A 27,805-nucleotide genomic window follows, 5' to 3' on the forward strand; every position below is an offset into this window, starting at 1 on the left:
ATTACAGGGATCTAGGCATTTAAGAAAATTAATATACATAACTGTTACCAAACTCTCTCTCTTTGAAATGCGAATTTCTGGTAAAAATGGAACATTCTATATCTCATAGGTAACAATTTTGAAACCCACATATTTGAAACGCCCCTCTCTAATCTGTAAAACTATCTGCCAGATGACCTTCTAGCTTAGCTTCTTCCTTGCACAATTTTGGAGCTTCTCTTGGTATATTTAAAGCAAATGGTTACACAGTAAGACAAAAATAATACAAGATACAAACACCAATTGTTGATTTTGAGTTTTTATTATTGTTTCAATATACAGTTAGTGCTGCTGAATGCAGCATAATATGAAATCATTGATGTAGAAATAACTTAAATGTAAAATAAATCAATAAATAAAATACAGGAATGGACGGATTTTAAGCATGAGATATCAACAAAAATGTCGCACAACAAGCATAGTAGAAAATACAATAAAACTTGTACAAAGTGACCGCCTACTAAGTGTATACCATAATATACAATGTCATGGTCATCAAAGATAGCTGGTCTTATATAGAAAATTCAACAAATATTATAGAAAGCGACCACAAACAAATTGTATTCTATAATGGCCAAGGTTGTTATAGATAGTTGGTCTTATTTAAAAAGACCACCTATTTATTCTGACAATATCTGTCATGGTCGTTAAAGACAGTTCAGACAAAAGAGCTGAAGAAGACAAGAAACACTTGCTTTGTAATAATAAGAAACAATCTTTAACCAGAACATTGGCAGTCCTAACAAAATATTCAATATAGAATGCCTTTCATAGCACAGCTAAGAATACTTAATAACTGACTTCCTTCAACATTTAGTGCTTTATGCACATATAATCTTTTTACAAAGTTACAACATTGAAAAATTGTAAAAGTGGAGAAACAAAATTTACTAATAATGTGGAGTGAACACTTAAAATTTTTTTTTTACATTTGTAACAGATACTTGTGACCATCTTGTAATTTATTTTCTGGTTTAAAACTTATACACTAACATACAAAAGTACTTTTTTGTAAAATAGCCTACTTACATGATTAAAGTTTAAGAGGTTCTAAACATTCTTTACAACTGGTTTAGCAGATAATATTTTTATGATGGTTTAAATGTAAACATATCAGTCTAAAATGCCGATGATAAATTCAACATTTTAGGACCTCAACCTTATGTTAAGCAAATAATGCTCTAGTTTTCAGATTATGGTAAAACTAAGTATATGTTTTGTGAGCCTCGTAAAAAATTTACTATATACCTATATATTTACTGATAAAAATGCGGTCACATTGAAATAAAGAAACATAAATATCTGGAATCAACATTTTTGTATTTTCACACTTTGTATTGCTTAAGTTGTAATTTGTACCATTTAATTCATACTAATTTATTATAGTTTGATTTTGTTGGAATCTATAAGCTTATTAAAACGCTTTTGAATCCGTTCCTGGAACCAACCAGTACTGAGCAATGAGTGTAACGTTTCTTGCACACGGAAACAACGACTGACGTAACAGAGTATGCAACTTCACAAAAATAGTTTATACATTCACTTATTGAAATTAGACATATTCAGGAAGAATTTACTAGATTTCAATAAATTTCTGCAATAAAAGTATTTTACCCAAAAATGTGCATAGAATATCTTAAGTAACATCCAATCATGAAAGAAATTGATTTTTCAAGAAGAAAAAATAGAATATAATATTATAAAATCTGGTAAATTCTGTGATTTCCAAACTACTGACAAACCTAAAATTTACATAAGTAATTTACCAGTAAAATAAATTGAGCATACTGAATTTTTTCAAAGCTGGATGGTGGCAAATTAGGTAATAATTTTCAAATATAAGTTATTCAACAATATCATTAAAATTATACAATGCTCATCTTTGGGTAAAATACATGTACTTTTATTGCAGAAATTTATTGAAATCTAGTAAATCCTTCAACTGTAGTGTGTAGAGCTTAAAATTTAATATATTTTCTCTTTGTGTATTCAAAATATGTTAATAAAGACTGAATAGTAATCATCTGGGTGTTTTTTTTTACTATCAAATTTGAGCATAACATATCTTTAAAGTTATCCATGTCTCTAAAAGATTTCTGCCATGGCAATATCTCTCAAATATGAAGAAAAAAAAACGACCAAGATAAATAAATACTTTCTTGACTACCATTATGTCACTATTTTAAGAGAGCAACAAAGAATCATATATGGTTCATATTCATTTCTTTGCATATTTTTTTTCAGTAATTTATTAATTTATCACAAGACATATTTCATAATTATATGAAAATTAAGTAACCACTTACTGCCATATGTAATGTTTCTGAAGAGGAAAATTTTCATTTATGAAATGTGAAAAAAATAGTTATAATTTCTACAAAAATTGTCTTTCACAAAAATTATGCTATATGACAAATGTTAAAGTATGTCAACAAAGTAAGAAAATGAGTTTTCCATTGCTATTATTGTTGCTATCACATAAAAAATAACTCGAAAGTCACAATTTATACCCTTACAAGTCTCATTTGGCATTCTTAAACAAGCTCTTAATATACAATAAATAAGTTATTACACATGTAACACAGACACTAACACTGATATTAGCTATCGGTATTCATAACCGTATCCGTCTTCTTCCACTAATTGCGGATGTTGTCCTCCATACCCGTAGCTTTGTGGGTAGTGTTCATACTCGTCTAGCATCAAAGGGCGACCATATTCATCAACAGGCTGACCGTACTCGTCCACTTGGTCGTAATCTAAGGCGTTACCGTTCACAAAACCCATGTTGGAATCTGGTCTAGCAAACGGCTCATATTCGTTACCATATTCAGTTCCGTACCTGTTTTTGTACAAATTAAAATTATTGAAAATATTGCAACAATCAAACCTATTGTAGATAAGTTGACAGATGATGTATGAATAAATAAGTCCCAATTGCTACAAACAAACTGTATATTCAGTTCCGTACCTGTTTTTTGTACAAATTAAAATTATTGAAAATATTGCAACAATCAAACCTATTGTAGATAAGTTGACAGATGATGTATGAATAAATAAGTCCCAATTGCTACAAATAAACTTGTGTAATAACCATTTTTCACACTAAAAATACATTTACCAAAGCATTTCCCTGTTTTATAAAACTTCCAAAGCCATTATAAAAAGTAAATCATTTGCAATAAAAACTAATAACACCGACATATCTGTGTACAACCAGTACTTACACATTAACCAATTGAATCAAAGAACTTTCCAAGATTTTTTTTTTTTCAAACAAAAAAATCAGAAAGTATACAAATAAAAGATCCCTTAGAAAGTATACTTGTCAAACTAAGTATTAATTTTATAACAAAAAATCCTGACAAATTGCGCAATAAATAACATTCCTAATTGCAATTATTGTCCATACTGAGCAATATATTCACAAAAACAAATATTGAAAACAAGTATACTCACCCGTACATGCCATTTTCATCAATATATTCAGGTGTTAGATGACCATCCATCACTAGAGAAGGATCATATCCATCTAAAAATATAAATCACATTACAATATACATGTATTAACAATGAGTGTTCAAAGAGTAAATGGCAAGGAGTGTTCAAAGAATATCTGGGTGGTAATAGAGTTGCCATTAAGTTTTGTTAAAGAGTTTTTGGGTGTTCAAAGAGAAACCTGCATGGGTAGTTCAAGATAATCCAAGTGTTCGAACAGTAACTGTTAAGGGTTGTTCAAAGATTATTTATGTGTTCAAAGATTGTCCATAAAGGGTTGTTATAGTTTTTGGGTGTTACAGAGAGTACCCTGCATAGGTAGTCCAAAGATTATCCAAGTGTTCAAAGAGTAACTGTAAAAGGTTGATCAGATTCCAGTGTTAAGATATACAAAAAGGAAATTTGAAGACAAATGCATGATTATTATAACAAAATTTTAAGAAATATTTGTAAACAATGTGATGAGTTAAAAGATATGCCAAATATTTGGAAATTTTGTACAATTAACCATGATAATAAACAATGAAAATGTTCCAGATACTTTTTAAACATTCCTTATAACATAAAAGATGGTAAATGTTTGAATTCACAGCTATCACACCCATAAACAATTAATTATTTGTAAATGAGAATACACATAATTGCAGCAATAAACCACTCTCAAACTCTTAACTGAAAAAGGTCTGAAACTGTTCAAATATCAGTGAATATTAACTGATTCCTTTAAGATTGGATCTGTCAGGATAACAAACATACAGTACTAATGCTTCCATATGATATAAATTTCCTCACCTTATAAATCACTAACCTTTAAACTGCTATAACATTTGTGTAATGGATTTGCCCTGATTTGAATTAGGAACAGTCCATTTAAAGTGTCAGGGATTTCAGTATCAAAATCCAACAGTATAGATTAGAAAGTGGAACAGTCCATTTAAAGTGTCAGGGATTTCAATATCAAAATCCAACAGTATAGATTTGAATGTGAAACAGTCCGTTTAAAGTGTCAGGGATTTCAATATAAAAATCCAACAGTATAGATTAGAAAGTGGAACAGTCCATTTAAAGGGTCAGGGATTTCAATATCAAAATCCAACAAATGTGGAGCAGTCCATTCAAAGAGTCAGCGATTTCAATTTCAAAATCCACATAAATTACCAACAATATAGACTCTGGTCAGTCTGTAAGTAGATACAGGCTGGGACTGGCTCTATACTGGTGGCAAAACTTGGTCACTTTTAGTTTCTGCAGGTTAAGGGGTTAAAATACAGACAACTACTATTGCTATACAGTCACAACAAAACAACAATGTCATATCTAAACTGAAGCAGCAAAATTTTATATTATTAGTTATACATTTTTTTGACAGGTTAAATGCCCCTTTTTTATATCAAATTTATAATACAGCAAAACTCCTTTTTTTAATAAAAAAAGGGAGAAATTTCTTCAAAAATTGATAGCAGTCATGTATATAAAACTATATCAACATCCCAATTATCCAATGAAAATCAACATTACAAATGTGCAGTATTATAAAGATAGAAAGAAAACAATCAATTAATTTCACTTCTAAAATACCATGTATTGTTACAAACAACAAAATCAAGCCTTCTATAGACTTATTATTCATAATTCAGAACATAATTATCTATTCTAGAAAATTATCTAGACCATAGGAAATAAATTTCACTTGAAGCACCCTATTGAAAATATCAATTCCATGAACAAGTTTACACATGCATGACATAACAAACCACATAAAAAGGGTAAAAAAAGGTAAAAATACCCTTTTTCTGAAACATTTGAACTCATAATTAATTTTTTTTTCTCTTCTTACCCTTGTTAAAGTTCACAAAAATTAAAACGTAAGAAAAGATAAATACATGAGTTCTCATTAAAACTAAAACTGTAACTTATCTAATTTATAAGTCCTTTTGATTTTTTTATTCCCCCTTTTCTAAATTTTTCTGTTGCAATGGCAGCAAAAATGAGCTTCACAACAAATTTACTTATTTCAATGAGGAATAACAAATTAATTGTACTACTGTTTAAAAGAAAACTTACATGTATATGTAAAATCATATCCATTCTAAAAAGACAATGCACAAAACAGAAGTAAAGGTTAAAATATCTCTAAAACATAAAAATTAATTAATTTTACAAACAATAAATATCCAAGATGTTTTCTTTACATTAAATAAAACATGCAGAAATTAGATTAAAGAAACTTCTAGTTGGTCTCACACCATGCAATTCATACCTTTTGGACCTGAATGTTTGCAATATAGCTAAAAGTTGAGTCAAGAATAGCAACCCATACACCATTTCATTAGAATATAAACAATGTATTGAAAGCATTTTATGATTTACAAAAAAAATTTGCTCCTATTAAAATGCTGAGACATGGTTTCAAAATTTAAGAAAAATATTTCTAATGAGTTTTACAGGAAAAAAAACCTACCATTTGTTTCAACCTTGTCAGTTTTTATAACCAGACCCTTGAAACCATCATATCTTTTATAACATTCCACCATTTTCTTTTTAAAGTAGCATTTTGATAATAAAATATCAAGACCCATTCAAGTTTGTTTCTTTATAATGGTTAGTTTCTCTTGTCAGTAACACTGACCTTATTCAAATCAAATTCCCCACCCAGGTGAAATTTGGCTGAATGTGCAAACCATATAATTTAACATCAAAGTCTTGTTGTTTACTTACGCTTTTCATACCAAAAATTTTACTTATGACCCCTACCCCAAGCTTGAAAACTAGTAAAATGCCAAACCCTCTGGAATATACATTACCGCCTATCGAAATTTTAAGACCCCCTCAAATACACAAATCCTGGATCTACACATGTAGACAGCTACAATTTGTGTGATGTAACAGACACTATAGTCTTTCATACCTGGATAGAAGAGATCCGGTCGATCTAGTATATCAGCATCTTGTAGATATGCGTCGTAACCTTCCTCCGGATACATGTACGGGTCAGCCATCTCGTCAATCTGTCGTGACTCGACCATCTCTAACCACTGAGAGTTGTGCCAGCGGAACTTCTCCAACTGAATCTTCTTGGCCCACTCTTCATCAAATTCCTATTCAATAAGTACCAAAGGGTGTAATAAAACAATCAAATGGTGTAATGAAAGTCAAACTATCATCCTAACCCTCAGCATGTTGGCACCAAGTGAATATACCTGTACCACCAGTGCAGACCAAGATCAGTCTACACATCTACCAGCCTACACGGTTTGCTAATCAGTCATAATGATAACATGAAATATTTTGAAGGTTTCCCTAGAAATGATGGGTGGTTACATCTAGAGTGAAAGTTAGACAGGATCATTTAAGTTATGGTGGTGAGATTAATGATGTATTACACATTTCAAACTAAAAAATATGTTGTTTCAACACAAAGGAGATCACTACATCAGTTGCATTAAGTTCAAAATAAAACCCTTTCCTCCAGAACAGTTGCCTTTTTTTCCAAAGTTTTCTGTATAGTTTCAATTAAATGTGTTCCTAGGACATGGATGCCCCGACAATCCACAGTTTAATCAGTCTATGGCTGGACAGCTTGATAGATGGACAAGGACAAATCTATATGACCCGTTGTGGAGGCATAAAAAGCATGAAAATCTATCAGAGAGAGCTATCAGTAGGACAGTGTGCTCAACTATTCTCAGTGATTGTTAGTAAAACAAGACTTAAGAAAAAGAAGAATTGAAAAGGATCATAATTCTGTCAACATCCATGTTAGTAATAGTGGTATGGGCCTTCAACAGTGACCTCCTTTGTGGTCTCAAATAAATGTGTGAAGTTTCAATCCATACCCTTCAGTAATTTTGGAGATACTAACGGCACACAAAAACTTATCCCAAGTGTGACACTAACACCAAGGCCTTTGCCTTGGTGAGTACAAATGCTCTCCCTATTGCAGTTAAAAACAAACTAAGTATATATATATACTTACAGCTATAATGTCGAGAGTGTTATCACAGACTTTTCGTATCTCAGCATTCTTATCATGCATCAGATCTATCAGGTATGCTGGAGCTTCTATATAACTGTTAAGGAATATATTTTTCTTTGCTAGGTGATTAAAAATTTGTGGTCTTCTTCTTTTCCCAGGTTGGGTGTATAGACCCACATCAGCATTTTACATATACTGACATCCCTACTTAGTCAGTTGATTCAAACCAATTGCAGTGAGGAACATATTTGAAATAAGAAATCACCAGGCCATAAAGGCTTGCTTCAAAGTTTTATACACAGACAATTTTGTGGGGGGAGGGGGTGATGGACTTTGCAGTTGCATGCAACCAACAACAAATTAATGGCAAAATAATAATGCAGGTAATAATTTTTTCAGTACTGACAATAGCCATAAAGAATCGTTATTGTCAATGTATTATGTGTTGTAAAACTAAAGTGTAATGGTGAGATTTTTTAGATTAAGATATTTTCAATTTTGATAATTTATATTGAAATTATTTGAAACAAAATTATTTTGAGATTATTCTAATGAAAAATTATTTTGAGATTATTCTAAGGAAGGATACGTGTATCTTTAATAATCACTTCTCGTGTAGACTCATGGAATATCATCTGGTAGAACACATACACAATCTGGCATACCATCTCATCATCTTCCTGTTTTGCTGAAAACATTTATAGAAATATCATATTACACTTCCATTTTTGCAAACTTAATATCTTTCATAATAACAATAAATATGAGACAAAAATTGTCACAAAACCAGTCCGTTTTGCCATCAATAATAATTGGTTAATACTTTTCATAAAGAACCCATAATTCCCGAGTTGAGAGGCAAACATCTTAATCATTAAGCCACCTATCACCTCAATGTTTGCAAATATTTCATATAACAATAAATTAGGTAAAATAAATTATGTTTTTAAGTTAAGAAATAAAAGATCTCCTGTTATTCTGAAATGATAAATTTCATCACTTTTCCTTTTCAAAAGCTTGGTAACATTTATTTACTTAACAAGGCTTTGAGTGCATTTATTTTGGAAATTTATTTTCATAACTACATTTTAACAGACCTTTTCAATTTTTATCCCAAATCTTTTTGTTTAAAAGATCAATTTTTCAGCTTTATAACCTCCATTACACATTGTATAATTCCAGACTGTGCCAGCATAACTTACCATTTAACAGCTCAATTAGAAGACATTGTATAATTCCCGACTGTGCCAGCATAACTTACAATTTAACAGCTCTATTAGAAGACATTGTATAATTCCCGACTGTGCCAGCATAACTTACCATTTAACAGCTCTATAAGACATTGTATAATTCCAGACTGTGTTAACATAACTTACCATTTAACAGCTCTATAAGACATTGTATAATTCCAGACTGTGTCAACATAACTTACCATTTAACAGCTCTATAAGACATTGTATAATTCCAGACTGTGCCAGCATAACTTACCATTTAACAGCTCTATAAGACATTGTATAATTCCAGACTGTGTTAACATAACTTACCATTTAACAGCTCTATAAGACATTGTATAATTCCAGACTGTGTCAACATAACTTACCATTTAACAGCTCTATAAGACATTGAATAATTCTAGACTGTGTTAACATAACTTACCATTTAACAGCTCTATAAGACATTGAATAATTCCAGACTGTGTTAACATAACTTACCATTTAACAGCTCTATAACACATTGAATAATTCCAGACTGTGTTAACATAACTTACCATTTAACAGCTCTATAAGACATTGTATAAATCTAGACTGTGCCAACATTACTTACCATTTAACAGCTCTATGAGACATTGTATAATTCCAGACTGTGCCAACATTTTTGCACTGATATCATCATTACAAACAGTTCCAACCAAAATAATCACCTGTAGAACCCAATCATCATCTGCTGCACCTGTATAACAAAACACAATTTTTAAAGGAACTCCACTGAAGTCAAAAAGCCTAAAAACATAAAATTTGAATTTCTTTCTTAAATCATCTGGGGCACTTAAAACATAATAATAAGCAAAAGATAATTAAGAAATATACTCAGAAATAAATTTAAAAAAATGCATTTTTTAGCTACTCTTAGGCTGATTATTGTGAAAAGTGTTGCAATGCTTATCAATTTTGTGTCATTATTCAATTACAATATTTACTGTGGGAAAATTGAGCAAGCTTTCTGGACAGATTCCATACAAAACCCAAGGCTATGGTACATTTCAAATCCATTGACAAGTGATTCAAAATTGGTGACTTTACTCACATTATCACTGATACGCTTATATTATGTTTCTGGGCAGTGATAACAAATGTCAAGTTGTCCTTATCAGCCCTTGTATTGTCAATATTGCACAAAGTAAGCCACAAAAGACAATCAGGTGTTTACTGTTGCATATCGTAATTCTATAATGGTCACATACAGAAGTTTATGTACAATATCTAAAATGTAGCACACTCGTAATTCTATAATGGTCACAGAAAGAAAATAGTTCAAAGACTGGTCTAATTTTCAACATACCTGGCTGCAGCTTCATTTTAATCCATGGAATGAGCTGATATTCCTTAAGGATAAGTTCATAATCAAGATCTGGTATAGTGAGATTTCCTAGAACACCAAGACATTCCAGGCTGAAATCTTCATCATCACTGTGCAACACGGCTTCAGCAAGATCACTGATATAGTCCTAAAATATTACATACATCTGTTCACATAGATTTCAAGTCATAAAACAAGAGCTGTCAGTAGGACAGCACGCTCAACTGCACCCTTTTAGCAGGATTCCAAGTCACGTTGTGAAAAAAAGCAGTATAAAAATAGACGGGAGAGATAACTTAACTCACCACCATCAAATCTGTTTGGCCAAAATGATGACCAATCTCTCAATATTTCAACACAAGAACTCTTCTTATAATAAAAACTGAGTTTTATGCATTTAAAACATTTCTGTTAACAAGATATTTGAAATTAAATTCTGTTATATCAGGAGAACATTAAAACCATCATAAATTGATGATGTTATTAGAATGTAACAGAAAATATAAAAATATTTCATATTTTGAACTTTTTTTTTTTTCCAAAAAATTATTCCTTTGTTCAAACATATGTAATTTGTCTTGCATAAAATTACAATTAAGCAATTTCTGCTTAAACATGTTTCCCCAAATCTCATTATCTCTAACTCACTTACAATGAACAAATTTTTGGTTGGCCCATCATGCTCAGAGACATTCCTTATCATCTTCATCAGCAGTGAATCTTTAAATTTGAACCCTCGTTTCATCAACATTTTCAGGCCCTGTCCCTCACAGATGATCTGTGCAGTGCGTTTATTAGAGGCCAGGTTGATACACAGTGCTAGCAGCTCTATGTCAGGGTTCTCTGGTGATTCTAACAACATCTTCATAACCTGCAGTATATACAAAACTTTTTACTGGATTTTTTTTTAACTTGAACATGTACAACAGACAATTTCCAAGTAAATTCCATGCAGGGATAATACATAACAAATGGCTATGACTTTAATGTCCAATCTCAAAATTTAATTTTCCATTCCAACAGTTATTTCCCCCTTCCCCAAACTCCATTTATGTCCCCCTCCCCCAACTCTCCATTTATTTCCCCCTCCCCAACTCTCCATTTGTTTTCCTCTCCCCCAACTCTAAATTTATTATCCCATCTCAAGTTTTACTTTCAACATTTATTTTCAATTTTTCCCAACACTTATTTTTCCATTTCCCCATTTCCATACTTGTTGCTGTTTTTTTTTTTTCAAACTTTTTTTTTAACACATGGAATATCTTTTTTTCAATTGAAGCTGTTGCCTTCAAATGAGCCAAAATATTTCAAGAAAATCAACCTGAAGTTAAAATGTACTAAGATTTCAGGAAAAGAAAAAATATTCACATTTCAAGAAATAATCATAACAAGAGCTGTCACAAGAGACAGCGAAGCTCGACTAATAAAATACTGGACGCAGTAAGGAGGACAAAACTATGAAAGAAAAATCAATTATGTATAATTATGTATTAAGTTATAATTAAAAAAATAATATTTGTTAACATAAATTCCATGATCAAGGGGAATAATTCTAGAAATAGTCACGCTAGAGTTATGGACCTTGTCAAACAACATTTGTGTAATGATAAGAAATATATATTTGAAGTTTGAAGTAGATACCTTAAAAAGTAAAGAAGTTTTTATATTTCTTTAAGAAAATCCTAAGTTCAAAGAGAGATAAATGTGTAAATATTGCTTCAAGAGTAATGAACATTGTCACATTAAATGTAATTGATGATAAGGAATAAGTATTGTAAGTTTGAGGTAGATACCTTTAAAAATAAAAAAGTTATAATAAAAAATAACTTTTTTCTAGTAAAATAATCTAAGTTTATGGGGAGATAATTCTTGCAATATTGGTGCTAGAGTTATGAACCTTGTCACATAAGATGTGGATGATGATAACGTAAATATATTTGAAGTATGAAGTTGATCCCTTTAGAAATAAATAAGTAACAGTAAAAAAAATATTTTTTATGGAAAACTCTAAGTTCAAAGGGAGATAAATCTGAATATATTGGTGCTAGAGTTATGAACCTTGTCACATAAGATGGGGATGATGATAACGTAAATATATTTGAAGTATGAGGTTGATCCCTTAAGAAATAAAGAAGAAACAGTAAGAAATAGTACTTTTTTAGGAAAATTCTAAGTTCAAGGGGAGATAAATCTGAAAATATTGGTGCTAGAGTTATGAACCTTGTCACATAAGATGGGGATGATGATAAGGTACATATATTTGAAGTATGAGGTTGATCCCTTAAGAAATAAAGAAGTAACAGTAAAAAATAGTATTTTTTAAGGAAAATTCTAAGTTCAAGGGGAGATAAATCTGAAAATATTGGTGCTAGAGTTATGAACCTTGTCACATAAGATGGGGTTGATGATAAGGAACATACATTTGAAGTTTGAAGTTGATACCTTAAGAAATGACAAAGTTATAGTGAAAAATATTTTACTGCACCAAAACTTTAATCTAAAATCTGGACGCGGACGCCGACGCCGGGGCGAGTAGGACAGCTCTCCATATACTTCGTATAGTCGAGCTAAAAATGAAAGTAATGACTAATTTTGCAATATTTATCACCATATTTCAGCTAGAAAAACTACCACAATAAAGGCTAGTTTTTACATATCCTGGCCTTTTCTTAGTAATTTTCTTAGCCTTTAAAAGTGCTGTTTGCAATGTGTAATTTACTTTGTTCACTTGACAATATTATACAAAACACATTTATAAAATTTCATGAAAATTGGCATGAATCTGGAGGCATTCTGCATGACTTACTATAGGTATACAGTCAGTATATGTAAACATGGATTTAGACTTGTCATCCATGGATATATGGTACAGTATACACAACACTATCAGCTTATGATTCTCATTATCTGTAAATAAAAACAACAGACCCCATATACAAACAGGTCAACAACAGCATTGCATTTAATGATAACACTCACCTGTTAAGGAGGAAAAAGTTTTGACAAAAATTTTAAGTTAAGAAAGGAGCATAACTCCAAAATTATATTCCCCCTGTCTAACAACTGCACTTTGTGATAAGCATATATTCCACGCTTTATGTTTAAAACTTTTAAAATGATTACATCATGGGCTTTTATTAAATTTTTGGAGGACAACAAGGCAGAGACCAAAATAGCTAGACTTTTTCTTTGAAACTGACACGCTAAATATACAGAAATACTGAAATGTTTTCCTTTTCCATTTTTTTTATTTTTTTTGTCAACATGATGTTAGTCAGCAAAACATTCTGGAATTTACATGTGGCAAAACAATGAGCAAGTATCAGAGTAGAACCACTGACATGTCCGTAAGCTAGCTGGATAGCTTCACCCCATAAAGGAATCCAAGTTCCAAACAATGATATTCTAATTTTATTTTCCAATAAATATACTTACTGAGGAGACCAACTAGTTTTGGCAACAAGCCAAATTTGATCATCTTACTGCGCATTTCTGTATCGAATGTAAGATTAAGTAGGAGACGAAGAGTAATGTTGAGCAAATCCTCGTGATCACACGGAACCAGCTTCGTTAACTTCTCTATTATGTTCAACTCCGCCTGTTTTAATTTAAACAAGATATGTTTGTAAAACATGTATGCCCCCTATCAGCAGCCAATTAGTCATGTGATAAGGTAATTATGCATGACTTCTGACCCAGTGATCAAACAATTAATAAGGGTTATCAAGTATCTAGTGGTCATGACCTTAACCTTTGACCCCTTGACCCAAAACTCAATAGGGGTCATCTGCTAGTCAGAACCAATCATCATACAAAGTTTGAAGTTCCTAGGCCTAAGCATTTCTAGTTAATTGATCGGAAACCGTTTTTACCTACAAAAGCAACGAGACCTTGACCTTTGACCCCTTGACCCCATAATCAATAGGTCATCTGCTGGTCATGACCAATCACCATACCAAGTTTGAAGTTCCTAGGCCTAAGGGTTCTTTAGTTATTGATCGAAAACTGTTTTAACATACAAGATCAATGTGACCTTGACCTTTGACCCCAAAATCAAAAGGGGTCATCTGTTGGTCATGACCAATCATCATGCCAAGTATTAAGTTCGTAGGCTGAAGCGTACTTTAGTTATTGATCAGAAACCGTTTTTACTTACAATGTCAATGTGATCTTGACCTTTGACCCCTTGATCCCAAAATCAATAGGGGTAATCTGCTGGTTCATGGCAAATCACCATACATAGTTTGAAGTTCCTAGGCCTAGGTGTTCTTAAGTTATTGATCAGAAACCGTTTTTACTTACAAGGTCAATGTGACCTTGACCTTTTACCCCTTGAACCAAAACTCAATAGGGGTCATCTGCTGGTCACGAACAATCATCATACAAAGTTTGAAGTTCCTAGGCCTAAGCGTTTTTAGTTAATTGATCGGAAACCGTTTTTACCTACAAGGTCAATGTGACCTTGACCTTTGACCCCTTGACCCCAATATCAACAGGTCATCTGCTGGTCATGACCAATCACCATACCAAGTTTGAAGTTCCTAGGCCTAAGGGTTCTTAAGTTATTGATTGGAAAGCATTTTTACCTACAAGGTCAATGTGACCCTGCCCTTTGACCCCTTAACCCCAATATCAATAGGGGTCATCTGCTGGTCATGACCAATCACCATACCAAGTTTGAAGTTCATGGTTCATACCAAATTCTAAAATCAAAATTCAAGGACTTTTCAAGGTAAAATTGTCATTTTCAAGGCATTTTTTTCCCCGATTGATCTTATTTAAAATTAAACTTTTACAACCATATCTGTGATATACATTTTTATTGCAATTGATCTTATTTAAAATTATACTTTTACAACCATATCTGTGATAATAAAACATGTAAATAAAACATGTGTATTTCAATTTAAGGTTCAAATGACTAGAATTGCAAAACAGTGACTAAATTTAGAAAATCAGCACAGTCAGTAGAATATATGAACACCAAAACTGTAACATATAGGTGATTGAGTAAATTCACACAACTCTATCTAGTTTTTCCTTTCTTTTTTGGATTTCTCTTCCAATTTCCTCAACTTCCAGTATCTTTTCTTTGAAGCCCTTTCTTAGAATGTTTGATTCAGTCACAAATGTTATTTTTCCAGTTTTCTCAGCCTTTTCCAACAGTTTTTCAGATTTTTCTTCTAGAATGGTGATATCAGTTTGAAGTCTTGCCTTCTTTTTATTGAGATCTTCAATAGCATCAAGGTCAGACTTCCTCTTCAATTGCCTCTCAGCTGCCATCTTCTCTTCTCTTTGTTTATCTAAATACAGCTTGTATTTAGATGATGCAGTAGAGACTGATGCCATTAGCTGCTGAGTTAATGGCACTTCCAGGACACCACCAACATGTGTTACATGGTCGCAGATTATCCTCTGAGCTACAAGAGACTGTTGCTTTAAGTTCTCTACTGTCATCTCCTTGTTAATCGAGAACCCTCTCTCGACATCTGCTTGACCATGGCAGATCACCAAGACAATTTTCAGCCTTTGAAATGAACGGAGATATTCCTGCTTGATTACTGGACACACAGGGGACATTTTCTTGATTACTAGAAGTGGGTGGGGGTGGTATTGTCATGTCATGCACAGTTTCCGTTGTGGATTGGGATGGCACAATGTTATTATTTGAATCAGATCTACTGCAATTTTCAGTTTTGACATTTATAGTTCCTTCCTGTCTGACAAATGCAAGGCCACACTTCGTCAATGACGACTTGATGTCTAGATTTTTTAGGTGCTTTGCACCCCTCGCATGCGATGTTAATGCACTCTCTCCCATTTGCGACAAATTGATGGTTTTCATACACATGGTACATTGTGCTTTTCGTCGGTCTTGTATAACTTGTTTTACCTAACTGTATTGTTGAAGCCATTTGAGCTGAAATGTACATTTCTTAGTGTATTTTCCCATTTTTTACTTTGCAATGGAAGCTGACATTTTGTACACAATTTGCAATGACATCATACACAAGTGCTTGTTAAAATCTGTGCCAAAACCGTAACGCTGGCTAAACACTACTAAAACAGATCCAAATGGGCGCACTCGATCGGGCTGCCTTCGTTCACATGTCCGATTTGTAGCGGAAAATTTGCCTGACCTTTACAGCGACAGATTTAATACCCTTTTGGATTTTCAAGGCATTTTACCGAAATTCAAGGGGGGTTACTGAAATTCAAGGACAATTTTAGTGTTTTTTCAAGGCAACCCTGAATTCAAGGACTTTTAAAGGTTGAAACCAAATTCAAGGACTTTTTAAGGCCCGTGCGAACCATGAAGTTCCTAGGCCTAAGGGTTCTTTAGTTATTGATCCGAAACCGTTTTTACTCAAGTGGTCAATGTTACCTTGACCTTAAACCCCTTGACCCCAAAATCAATAGGGGTCATCTACTGATCATGACCAATCACCATATCAAGTTTGAAGTCCCTAGGCCAAAGGGTTCTTTCGTTATTGATCGGAAACCGTTTTTACCTACAAGGTCAATGTGACCTTGACCTTTGACGCCTTAACCCCGAAATCAATAGGGGTCATCTGCTGGTCATAACCAATCACCATACCAAGTTTGAAGTTCCTAGGCCTAAGGGTTCTTTTGTTATTGATCAGAAACCGTTTTTACCCAAGAGGTCAATGTGACCTTGACCTTTGACCTCTTGACCCCAAAATCAATAGGGGTCATCTACTGATCATGACCAATCACCATACCAAGTTTGAAGTTCCTAGGCCTTTAAGTTCTTTAGTTATTGATCAGAAACTGTTTTTGCTTACAAGGTCAATGTGACCTTGACCTTTGACCTCTTGACCCAAAAATCAATAGGGGTCATTTACTGATCATGACCAATCACCATACCAAGTTTGAAGTTCCTAGGCCTTAAGGTTCTTTAGTTATTGATCGGAAACCGTTTTTGCTCACGAGGTCAATGTGACCTTGACCTTTGACCCCTTGACCCCAAAATCAATAGGGGTCATCTACTGATCATGACCAATCACCATACCAAGTTTGAAAGTTTCTAGGCCTTAAGGTTCTTTAGTTATTGATCGGAAACCATTTTTGCTTACAAGGTCAATGTGACCTTGACCTTTGACCCCTTGACCCCAAAATCAATAGGGGTCATCTACTGGTCATGACCAATCACCATACCAAGTTTGAAGTTCCTGGGCCTAAGGGTTCTTTAGTTATCACTCGGAAACCATTTGGTCTACGGACCGACGGACCGACAAGTGCAAAGCAATATACCCCCTTTTCTTCGAAATGGGGGCATAATAAAGGTGAATGAGTATATTTCACAGGAAACCTAATAATATTTTCTTATTATACCAATTTTCATAATTTATAATAAATGTATGACATGTATTGTTTATAAGATGACCTGTGCCAAGGTCATTCTCAGAGGCTACAATGCCTCCATTAAGTATGTGAAATCATCCGCTAAGTATGACATAGTTTTAGACTTGTCCTTTTGACAGTGCACCTAGTTCCATTTACCTTCGGATGAACTTTCATTGTATTTTATTTCTTAGCTTAAATAATCTCTTTTTTTTTCAAATCTGTGTCCATAATCAATTTGTACCAGTAGAGCCTGAACAGACTTCACATTCACGCAGTTTGACCACACTCTACAAACTCTCAAAGACTACATTGTTAGCTTCTTAGTTATTTTGTAATTTGATACAAATCTCACTTATACGTCTATTGGAATGTTCAAAATCTAAGGCAAAACAATATCCATTTTACAAACAAAAGATCAGTTTGAACATGTTTGTTTCAGCTTGATTGCGAAACATGTTAGAGCAACTTATGTTAATCATTTTCGAGCCGGTTTCCTGGAATGAACCAGTAGTGATGCCATACGAGGAATGATTATCATGACCCGAGTAGGGCTCGAAACCTTGGAAACCTCGAAATCTTTGGGTTGAGAGGCAGACACCTAAACCACTAGGCCCCTTAAAAATTAGGATTAAAACTGATATAAAGCAAACCATGTCAATATATAATGATAAAATTACATACCATTTCTATTTTATTCTCCACAAAGATGCTCAGCTTTTTAAGGAAAGACACGACAAGTATAAGCAGCTCAAAGTTATCTCTCTCCAGAGATTTCACCAACATCTTTATACAGTTTTTATTCTTCATCTTCATTTCCACCTTCAAATCTTCCGCCAAGTTCAGCAGTAAATAGTATGCCACTGAAAGAAAGGCAAGGACTCTAAATATCACAGTCTTGCTAATTCATTAAAAGGTCCGGCAACGTGGCCGAATGCCAGTAGTCTAAGAATTGCCGTTCTTTCCATGGGCAAGAAAAATTACAATCATTAAGCTTAGTTCCAGGAATGGATTTAAGAAAATTTGAATAAATTTATAGCTTCCAGCACAATTGAACTAAAATAAATTAGTAAAAACGAAACTAATGCATAGAGAAATACCACAAAAGTAATGGACGCTAAGGAAATTAACAATTAATGCAGGCTGAATTTAATTTAATATTCATTCCTGAAGAAATGTCCTCTCCATATTTGCTTTTATTTTTATGAAAACTTCATGACGGCTCTAAAATTATAATTAATTCTTTTGAAAACTTTATTCGAATGGGCAAACATGTTGTTGAGTAAACAAACAAAATGATTTTAACTAGTCCAAATTATCATTATTATTAGAAATTATCTGTAACTTGTAATATATAGGAATTTATCTTACTCTGTTGCTAATTTATCAACATACCTCTTAATAATTGTTCCTGTTTTCTGACGACTCCCTCAAACTTCTTTAAACTTTTATCATACTCTTCTTTTGCTTTCCTGTTGCCTTTGTCAGTTTCAGGTAACATATGTTAAGGTTATAAAAAACAAATATATATATATTTATTATATAATATACTAATTTTTATGAAATATTGTAAAATATTGAGAATATTGATGACATAAAATGCCTTTTTTTATTTTCTGTATTTTCACTGTAATAATTTGTCACTCAGACTGCTGTGAAACATATTCTTCCGTATTTCACTGGTGTCTTGCCAGACTCCTTTTTTCTAAATTCAGCCAATACACAAAATTGAAGGGAAAGGATTTCAAACTGTTATGTCTGTAAAAAAAATTATATATATATTAATAGAAATGTACAATAAACAGAAAATTAAAGTTTTTTTCTATAAATACAGGATTTATTTTCATCATGTGACAGGCCACCATGTTTTTTTTTTATAGATTTAAATAAAAGGATATCAGCTTTCCTCTTCTTTTCTAATTCTTCTTTCCACAGGTCATACTTCTTTAGCTCATGTTCCACAATGTTCATAGACAGAGCTCCAATCTTAAAGTGTAATATGACCCCATGAAACTGTGTAAAACTCGAAAAACAGAAGAATATGTAGATGATATTGGTGGCAAGTTCTGATGACTTTTTCCAGTCATCCCTCAATACACGAGCCAGCGCACTTACCACAGTCTCTGAAAACAATAAAGACATCAAATTATAAAATTATGTTTGATAACAGTTGAACTATTAGGATAGACTTTAGAGAGATGCGGTATTAATTTACTTTACACTAGTGGCATAGGCTTATGTACATAATTAGTACATCTGAGTCGCAACAGCTTCCAGAAGAGTAACTTTAAAATTTAGAAAATATCTGGATAATTTTGTAAAAATGCAAAGTAGCAAAAAGGTTATATTCCTTAACCAGTTTGAACTAAAAGTGGCAAGTGCTTACCACATGCTTACAGACAGGCATGTAGGCATATCTGTGCTCTTTGACCAAACTCTATGCTGTGGTTGGTTCATATTTTATATTTTGATATTGAAATCCCTTAAAATTAAGTTAAAATTTGGTATGGACTGTTTTAAATTTAAAGCAAGGCTAATCTATATCACTGAAAGAGTCAAAAGTTAAGTACAAATACAAGGTCATGTTAAATAAAAGTGAAGTATCATACCATACTATTTTTAATAAATGATACCATTAAAATCCTTTTCAGCATTTCAATGAATTAAAACCCAGTCAACAATACCGTTTTGAAAAAGTTCTTCAAGATTATCTGGATTTCGTGACAACTGTAGTAACAAAGCCGAGCCTCGTATTTTGTCTCCGACATCCTCGTACAACAGCTCAAGGTACTCATCGAGATCATTTATATTGGCGACTTCATCGATCTCTGTAGCATCGTACATGGGCACTGCTGGCGTCTCATGCAACTCGGTTTTTCCAGATGCTGTAAAATAAATGATACCACAAGGCCATTATTTAACAATAAATGACATGTTAGAAGTTATTGAAAGAATGCTTATCTGAATTCAACATAGTGATCTTAAAAAAGTTTGTGCTAATTTCTAGAGGAGTCATCCAGTGACTGAGTATCCAAACGTTTAAATCAAGACGTCTGGTATAAAATATTTTAGTGTTAATTAAAACGTAAGAATATTGAGCTAAAATATTGTAATAGAAGTGTGGCAAATAAATGTGTTAAGACAACTGATGCCATCATGGTGATGACACCCCTACTTTATTGTATTTAAGTAGATCATAAACTCGGCAGGCGATAGAAAATCTGGATACAGTACCGGTATGTGGATGACAATTTCCACTCCAAACTAATTTCTTTGAATTTACAGTAAACTACTCAGGTCTTGGTAACCTTGTTTCTTTTTCTATATCAAAAACTTGACGACAAAAGCAATAGTGATAAATACACTACATATGATAATAAGATTCTGCCTACCTTTACTAGGAGCAGACTCCTTCCTGTTTTGAAGGTAGTACAGTAACTGTTCAACCTCAGGCAGTTTACTGGGGTGTATCAGTTTACATTTATCAATTATCTCTTTGGCTAAAGCTGACAGGTCACTGTTGGGATTTAAACTTTTGACACGTATGCTGTAAAATGGAAGCAAGAATTTACTTGATTTATTTTGGATGTGTGAACTTAAGTAAAATGAACATGTTAGTAGCTGAAAGGCCTAATCACATACTGGATATATATAAGATATATTAAAAGTACTTTAATTAAAGTTTATTTAGTAATTTGGCAATTGTTAGATACAGGGAAAATTTAATAAATATACTTAGCATTGTGTTGTTAACTTCAATGACACATTTTAATAAAACTATTGTTAACATTTGATTGATACAAAGAATGGGGCAGTTTTTTTCAAAAATTTTAGGCACTTGTTAAAGTTTTTCCTAAACATTTTTCGTTATCAGTATTTGGTCGATGACCAATATAATGGCCACATTTTTAATATATATGTACAGCCATTTAAGCTTAACAGTGAACATTGAAAAAATGAGCATAATGAAACTTCAACTTGTGAGACAATTACAATATTAGTTTTAAAGATTTCTGACAGGTTTTATGGCCATATGTAATTGGTTGTTTGCATATATAACCAGAGCTGCAAGGCAAGGGTTATACTGCTAACAACTGTTCATATACAGGCATACAACCTGTCAGGAACTTTTTTTACAAAATTAATAAAATAGCAAACTTCCTTTTTTGATAGAACAAAAAATGAGACGTCTTTATAAATTGACAATTACCAATGTATATAAAACTATATTAACAGTATTATAAAAAAAAACCTATATAAATGTCACAATTATTCTAATAAAAGCGACTTTACAAATGTGTAGTACTGTATTTTTTGTCAACAGCTGATTTTTAAGATCTATGTTTTACATTTTCTGGCATTCCTTCCTCTCACCCAGCATCGGGTCGCCAAGCTCCCCCAAGATTGTAGCCTCCAGCTCATAGTTCACCACTAATGCCTTCTCTGTTGGATGTACATCTATACTTCCTCCCTTCACCTTCCTGAAATCATGTAAAATAATCTAATTATCTTTTCTGGGTTATAAGGGCTGTCAGTAGAACAGTGTGCTCAACTATTCTCAACCTTCTGACTTGTCAAAAGTACAACATTTTGTTTGATGTGTTTGTCTGAGTGGGTTTTTACTGTTATTGTTAAGAGATGCTGAAATTGTATGCTACTAATTCTAGAATTGTTCTACAAACACTGTTCTGTAGGGTCCCTGTGATCTTGAAAGGAAAAATTGTAGACAAATGCATTCAATGAAGTATATAACTTTATTTGGCAAATGCATTCACTGACACTGTGATAGATTCTATATTTAGTCTGCTTTAACTTGCCATTTCTTGTTAAATTTTTGAAAACCTATGATTCACGATATATTTTTCTTTACACATATGGGGAAGTCAAAGGCATGACAGCTATCGACTATAGATTACACATTCACACGTGGAACATGATTTACTAATACTCATACGAGGAACATGGTTCAGATAAAGAATAATAGTGACCTCGTGGAGCAGGCCTGCAAGGTGAGCTTTACAGAAATGCGAGTACCTGCTAGATAGTTATGGTTTGGAAAACTTTTGCCGTAAGTACTACAAAATTATGGATAATTCATTAATCACAACTTTATAAATTACAAGATTAGGATTAAAGTCAAGGATAACAAAAACGGATGAATAGATTGGTCTCCTGCGTACTTCTATGGGGCAGGGAACCAAAATAAAAGGAAGCAGTGCATAAAATACCATATCATATGGCACTTTGATTAATTGATTATACAACAAGGTGTTATGTGCATCTGATAAAAGATTTGGAATAAACAATATGTTTTACAGCACTTCAAGATAATGGATAATTAAATTATTCCTGTAGACAGTTGTACATAATGGCATTGTATATCAGGGCTCGAGCTAGTGGGCGATTCGGGCGAAATAGTCGCCGAATTCCGTCTGACTTCGCCGACATCTTACATGAAAGCGAAGACGAAGTCGCCCGATTTTATTGATCCATTATTGAAAATTACCAACAATAACAATAACTGTGAATAACATGTTGTGTGTGTTTGCTTTGTTTACCCTCGCCGCCGGAAAAAGGGACTGTCATGCATCTCAATCAACGCGAAATGTCATTAATCCGTTTGTTTACCAACATGCCATAAAAGTCTAATTAACAGACGCTCGAGGAACAATCATAATTCACGTTTTAATCGAGGCGACATTATTAAACCAATCATTAAATCGCTAACATACAACTACCTGTAACAATTATTTATGATGGACGGATCAAACGTCAATTAAATTTTCAGTATCGAATGATTGTCCGCTCGACATATAACTGTAACGGTAATTTTAAATGAAAGTTATGATAACCTTTTTTGGCGACGAGTTAAATTTGATAAAATTGACGGCGTATTACACTGTATTTATTACAAATGTAGTAAAATATAGTTAAATTAAAGATCGTTTCTTTCGTTATCTACTTTCATTTTCTTTACAACATAAGTGAATATGAATATAATGTCCGGCGCAAGCTTTTTAATAGTAAATCAGAAGGGAATAACTGTTAATCCACCCATGATATGATCCATGATAGGAATCAACTATGGCTTTTTTATCTTCATTTAATGCAATGGTTGCATTACATGATACTCATTCTTATTATTACTTGTTTCAAACTACTTTTAAATTAAAATTGAATATTCTGTTGTAACACAAATCCAATTCATTTAATAAGATATGTACAGTGAGTCAACATAATTGCGATAACATACAACAAACATCGATAAATGAATCTCCTCACTTCTCCCTAAAGTCTCCCCACTTCTCCCTAAAGCAGCTGGAGGGAGAAGTGACTTCTCCCTAAATTTTGAACCTAGCTTGAGCCCTGTATATACAATAAAAAAATCAAGACTATTTAAATAAATGACATGTTTATGAAAAGTGTATACATCATAGGCATTTCCCTCAATATAAACTTTGTGCAATTTGATTTGATTGAATAAAATCATATATAAGTTTTATAGCATAACAAATAAATATATATCAAATTTTGAAACTTGACTTGCTTGTTTTCGTTATAGATCTATTTTGTGAATAAATATGACATAATAAATAAATAATAAATAAATTTATTTACTTTTTTATTTTTTTTTTAATCAATAAACATGTGGGGTGAATTGTCTTATCAATTTTGGGGAGTGAACTGTCTTGAGGGGTGAGTTGTCTTGGTTTATAGGGGGATGAATCATCTGGGGGGTGAGTTGTCTTGTTTCCATCCGGCCGCTTACAGTTACACATCTTCTCCCCTAAACAGTAAACAGTTCTGAACTGTGACATACTCCCCCACTTTATTGAAATTTTTCCTCCAATTTCTAATGGGTAAAAAGAACAATGTGAATTTGACTTCGGAGCTTAAACCATCACGGCCCCACGTTGGCGCAAAAGTCACAGGGTGAGAAAAATAGCAGCCTGACCGGGACTCTAACCCGCGCCCTCAGAATACCATACGACGGCCCTACCGACTGAGCTATCTGGCCGCTTAAACATCTTCTCCCTTAAATAGTGAACATTTCTGAACCGTGACACTAACATGCAGTGTTTATTTCTTTATATAACTACTACCCCAAAACGGAAAAGAGTCAACTCGGCACGGGTCAACTCGGCACGGGTCAACTCGGCCCACTTTAAAAAATATATTTAACGTAGTAATATTAAAAACAAGAGCTGTCTGTAGGACAGCACGCTCGACTATTCTAAGTGCTTGATAGTAAAAGAGCTTTGATAATGTTAAATTTTTTAAGTTCACAAAAGGGCTAATTTTTTTTTATAAATTCATGTTATAGGTCTTAGAGAGAGTCTAATTATACAGAATTGGCTTGACTATTTGGAAGGTCACGAGGGTTTTTTTATTGAGTATAATAATACTAATTACCTATGAATACATAAATTTGACAGAAAAGGTACAAAAGCTTGTTATTAAGATGTTTTATCAAGTAAATCACTGCTTTATTATTATGAATGCATAAAATTGTCCCAAAAAAGGCACCAACCCTGCAGTACTTATTGAGATAACAGCTTACAAGCAAAACTTTACCATGAATTTCTAAGTTGAAAAAGGGGAGAAAAAATGCATAAATGCAAGATAGAATTATGGATCTTTGTCAGTGACCTACAATTATGACCCTAAATGCATATGTGAAGTTTTAAATAAATATCTTTAATAGTTATTGAGATATGTAAAACTTGCATGTAAACATTAACCAAGAGACTAAGTAGAAAAGGGGATATGAATCAGCCTTAATGCAAGATAGAGTTATGGAACTTGGTCAGTGACATAAAATTATGCCCCTCCAATTATGACCCTAAGTGCATGTGTAAAATTTCAAGTAAATATCTTTGAAGATTTTTAACCTTTAACCAAAATTTCTAAGTTTCAAAGGGGCAAATAATTCTGCAAATATTGCAGACAGAGTTATGCAATTTTGCAAACTGATGTACATTGTTATTATAAATAAGAATTTTAAATTTCAATTGAATATCTCGAGCAATAATTGAGATATTTGACTTTACAAAAAAACTTTAACCAAAATTTCTAAGTTCCAAAGGGGCATAATTCTGTCAATATGGTAGGCAGAGTTATCCAACTTGTCAATCTAATGTACATTGTTACTATAAATAAGTATTGTTAGTTTCATTTGAATATCTCAAGCAATAATTGAGATATTTGACTGTACAAAAAACTTCAACCAAAATTTCTAAGTTAAAAAGGGGCATAATTCTGTCAATATTGTAGGCAGAGTTATCCAACTTGTCAATCTGATGTACCTTGTTACTATAAATAAGTATTGTAAGTTTCATTTGAATATCTCAAGCAATAATTGAGATATTTGACTGTACAAAAAACTTTAACCAAAATTTCTAAGTTAAAAAGGGGCATAATTCTGTCAATATTGTAGGCAGAGTTATCCAACTTGTCAAGCTGATGTACCTTGTTACTATAAATAACTATTGTAAGTTTCAATTGAATATCTCAAGTAATAATTGAGATATTTGACTTTACAAAAAACTTTAACCAACGCAGACGCCGACGCCGACGCCGGGGCGACTACAATAGCTCTCATATTCTTCGAATAGTCGAGCTAAAAATTATGAAACAAAAACATGTTTACTTAATATCATAATTAAGCCTCTAATTAATTGCAGGTGGTCACTAATCAATTTTAAATGAATGCGTCAATCATAATTATCACCTAATTAATCGGTATCCTTACGAACACACTGATTGATAATAATAGCCTGTGACAATAAGAGTCCCTTTAATGTCTTTAACCAATTTCATTTAATTTGTTTGTAATTGTCAAAAGCTGAAAATTAAGTCCGTGTATTATACATAATTACAAATATTACAAAAAATAGTGATTACACAAACCTAAATATAAATAATTGAAAAGTGGGCCGAGTTGACCCGTGCCGAGCTGACTCGCGGGCTGAGTACGTTTTAGGGCCGAGCTGACCCGGAATCCCCCAAAACGGTACCATTCCCAATAGAAAATAGACATTAAAATTCCCAATTTCCAATGTTAAATTCCCATAATGGCTGTTCAAAATGCCCAAAAGGCCAAGTGATTTTTCTAAAATCATTTAAATCCAACATATTCATATAAATCACCATTCAGTAGTTCTATTTTGACAGTACACTAACAAAGTTCTATGCTCCTGCGTTTATGAATAAATTATGCAAATGAGCCACGTTGAGCCGCCATGTTGGAATTTCGGTAAGCGTGTTGGAAATTGCTACCTGTGCGTTTTGAAAGCTCGTCCTTACTTACAGTTTCCTTGAATGTAGGAAAACTTGGTTTTGTTTGATTGCATACTGAATGATAGGTATTACAAAATAAATATAATGAAAATCGATCAATCAATAATTGTATACGAGCGTTATAAAGTCAATTTAATTCGTCAGAATAATAAGATTCTGTTGCAGGGTATCGGTAAAAGACTGCTTTTTTCCGTATTTGAAATTTATTTAAACACGGAGACAATTTTTCTCAAACAGGTTTATGAATATATTTTACGTTGCAACAGAGTTTACCGTGTGTCCATTCCTTATTTAAATTGTCTAAGAAGTTAAATCTGTTTGTTTACATGTAAATGTGTACCGTCATTTTGACCGACCGGATATGTAATGAACATTACGCCGTGTAGTGCAAAGTTTTGGACATTGCAATTAAAATTAACGCTTACGTTGATTCAAACTGTTCCTTGTCAACAAAATTGAAACCGAAAGTAGTGGTTGTTCAAGAATTTAATCGAATAAAATGGGTGGGATTTAACCACCGCGCATGCCCTGTGCGAACGTATTGTTTACATCCGGTCGTAGCATAGGGTAAGAGTGTAAACTTTGTTAGTGCAGTAGAAGCTGTTAGCTATCTTTAAAAAACTTTGTTAGTGCAGTAGAAGCTGTTAGCTATCTTTATTCATGATGTCTAATCTCATTTGTAGCTCAAAAAATGCATTAAAAAAATTCCCAATTTTAGTCAAAATAACGCATTTTTTCCCAATCACTCTGGTACCGGCACCATTCCCAAAGTAGAGAAAAAAAACGCTGACATGTGAACATAATCATCGTTAATCATATTTATTTTTGATGTTTTCATGATGTTCTCTTATTAAAATGACGGAAATGGGTGTAAGTGTGAAAAATGCATTGCAAAGTTACGTATAAATACCTTTTCAGATATCTTGCGTCTTCTGGCTGCATCCTGAAAGAGGTAACTAACAAAACGTGAATTAATTTTTAATAAAAATAAAATTTTCAGCCATCACAAAATATTTGTAATCTCTAAACAAAAGTTAAAAAAGAAAATAA

At 32.8% G+C, this 27,805-nt stretch overlaps 1 protein-coding gene across 1 annotated transcript; it reads right to left on the minus strand.

The window, feature by feature from the left end:
- Nucleotides 1-282: 282 nt before the first annotated feature.
- On the minus strand, nt 283-27,805 carry LOC132727685 (kinesin-associated protein 3-like). Its single transcript, XM_060713253.1, has 17 exons — nt 27,666-27,805; nt 21,805-21,936; nt 20,848-21,002; nt 20,140-20,340; nt 19,354-19,578; nt 18,851-18,949; nt 18,140-18,318; nt 13,526-13,688; nt 12,897-12,997; nt 10,743-10,961; nt 10,073-10,238; nt 9,338-9,463; nt 8,103-8,201; nt 7,514-7,599; nt 6,446-6,635; nt 3,499-3,571; nt 283-2,881 (listed from the first exon to the last, which is right to left on the minus strand). The coding sequence occupies exons 1-17, from the start codon at nt 27,695-27,697 to the stop codon at nt 2,644-2,646; spliced, it is 2,484 nt and encodes an 827-aa protein (XP_060569236.1). The 5' UTR covers nt 27,698-27,805; the 3' UTR covers nt 283-2,643.

This window comes from Ruditapes philippinarum, unplaced genomic scaffold (genome assembly GCF_026571515.1).
Source record: "Ruditapes philippinarum isolate M1 unplaced genomic scaffold, ASM2657151v2 ctg3267_1_1_1_1, whole genome shotgun sequence".
Classification (NCBI taxonomy): domain Eukaryota; kingdom Metazoa; phylum Mollusca; class Bivalvia; order Venerida; family Veneridae; genus Ruditapes; species Ruditapes philippinarum.

Excerpts from the sequence above, each read along its gene's own strand:
- LOC132727685 (XM_060713253.1), bottom strand. The coding sequence starts at position 27,697 with ATGCAGCCAGAAGACGCAAGATATCTGAAAAG. Across the intron at positions 3,572-6,445 it reads ACCGGATCTCTTCTATCCAG|ATGGATATGATCCTTCTCTA; the intron begins GTATGAAAGACT and ends TTATATTTTTAG. Across the intron at positions 2,882-3,498 it reads GATGAAAATGGCATGTACGG|GTACGGAACTGAATATGGTA; the intron begins GTGAGTATACTT and ends GTACAAAAACAG.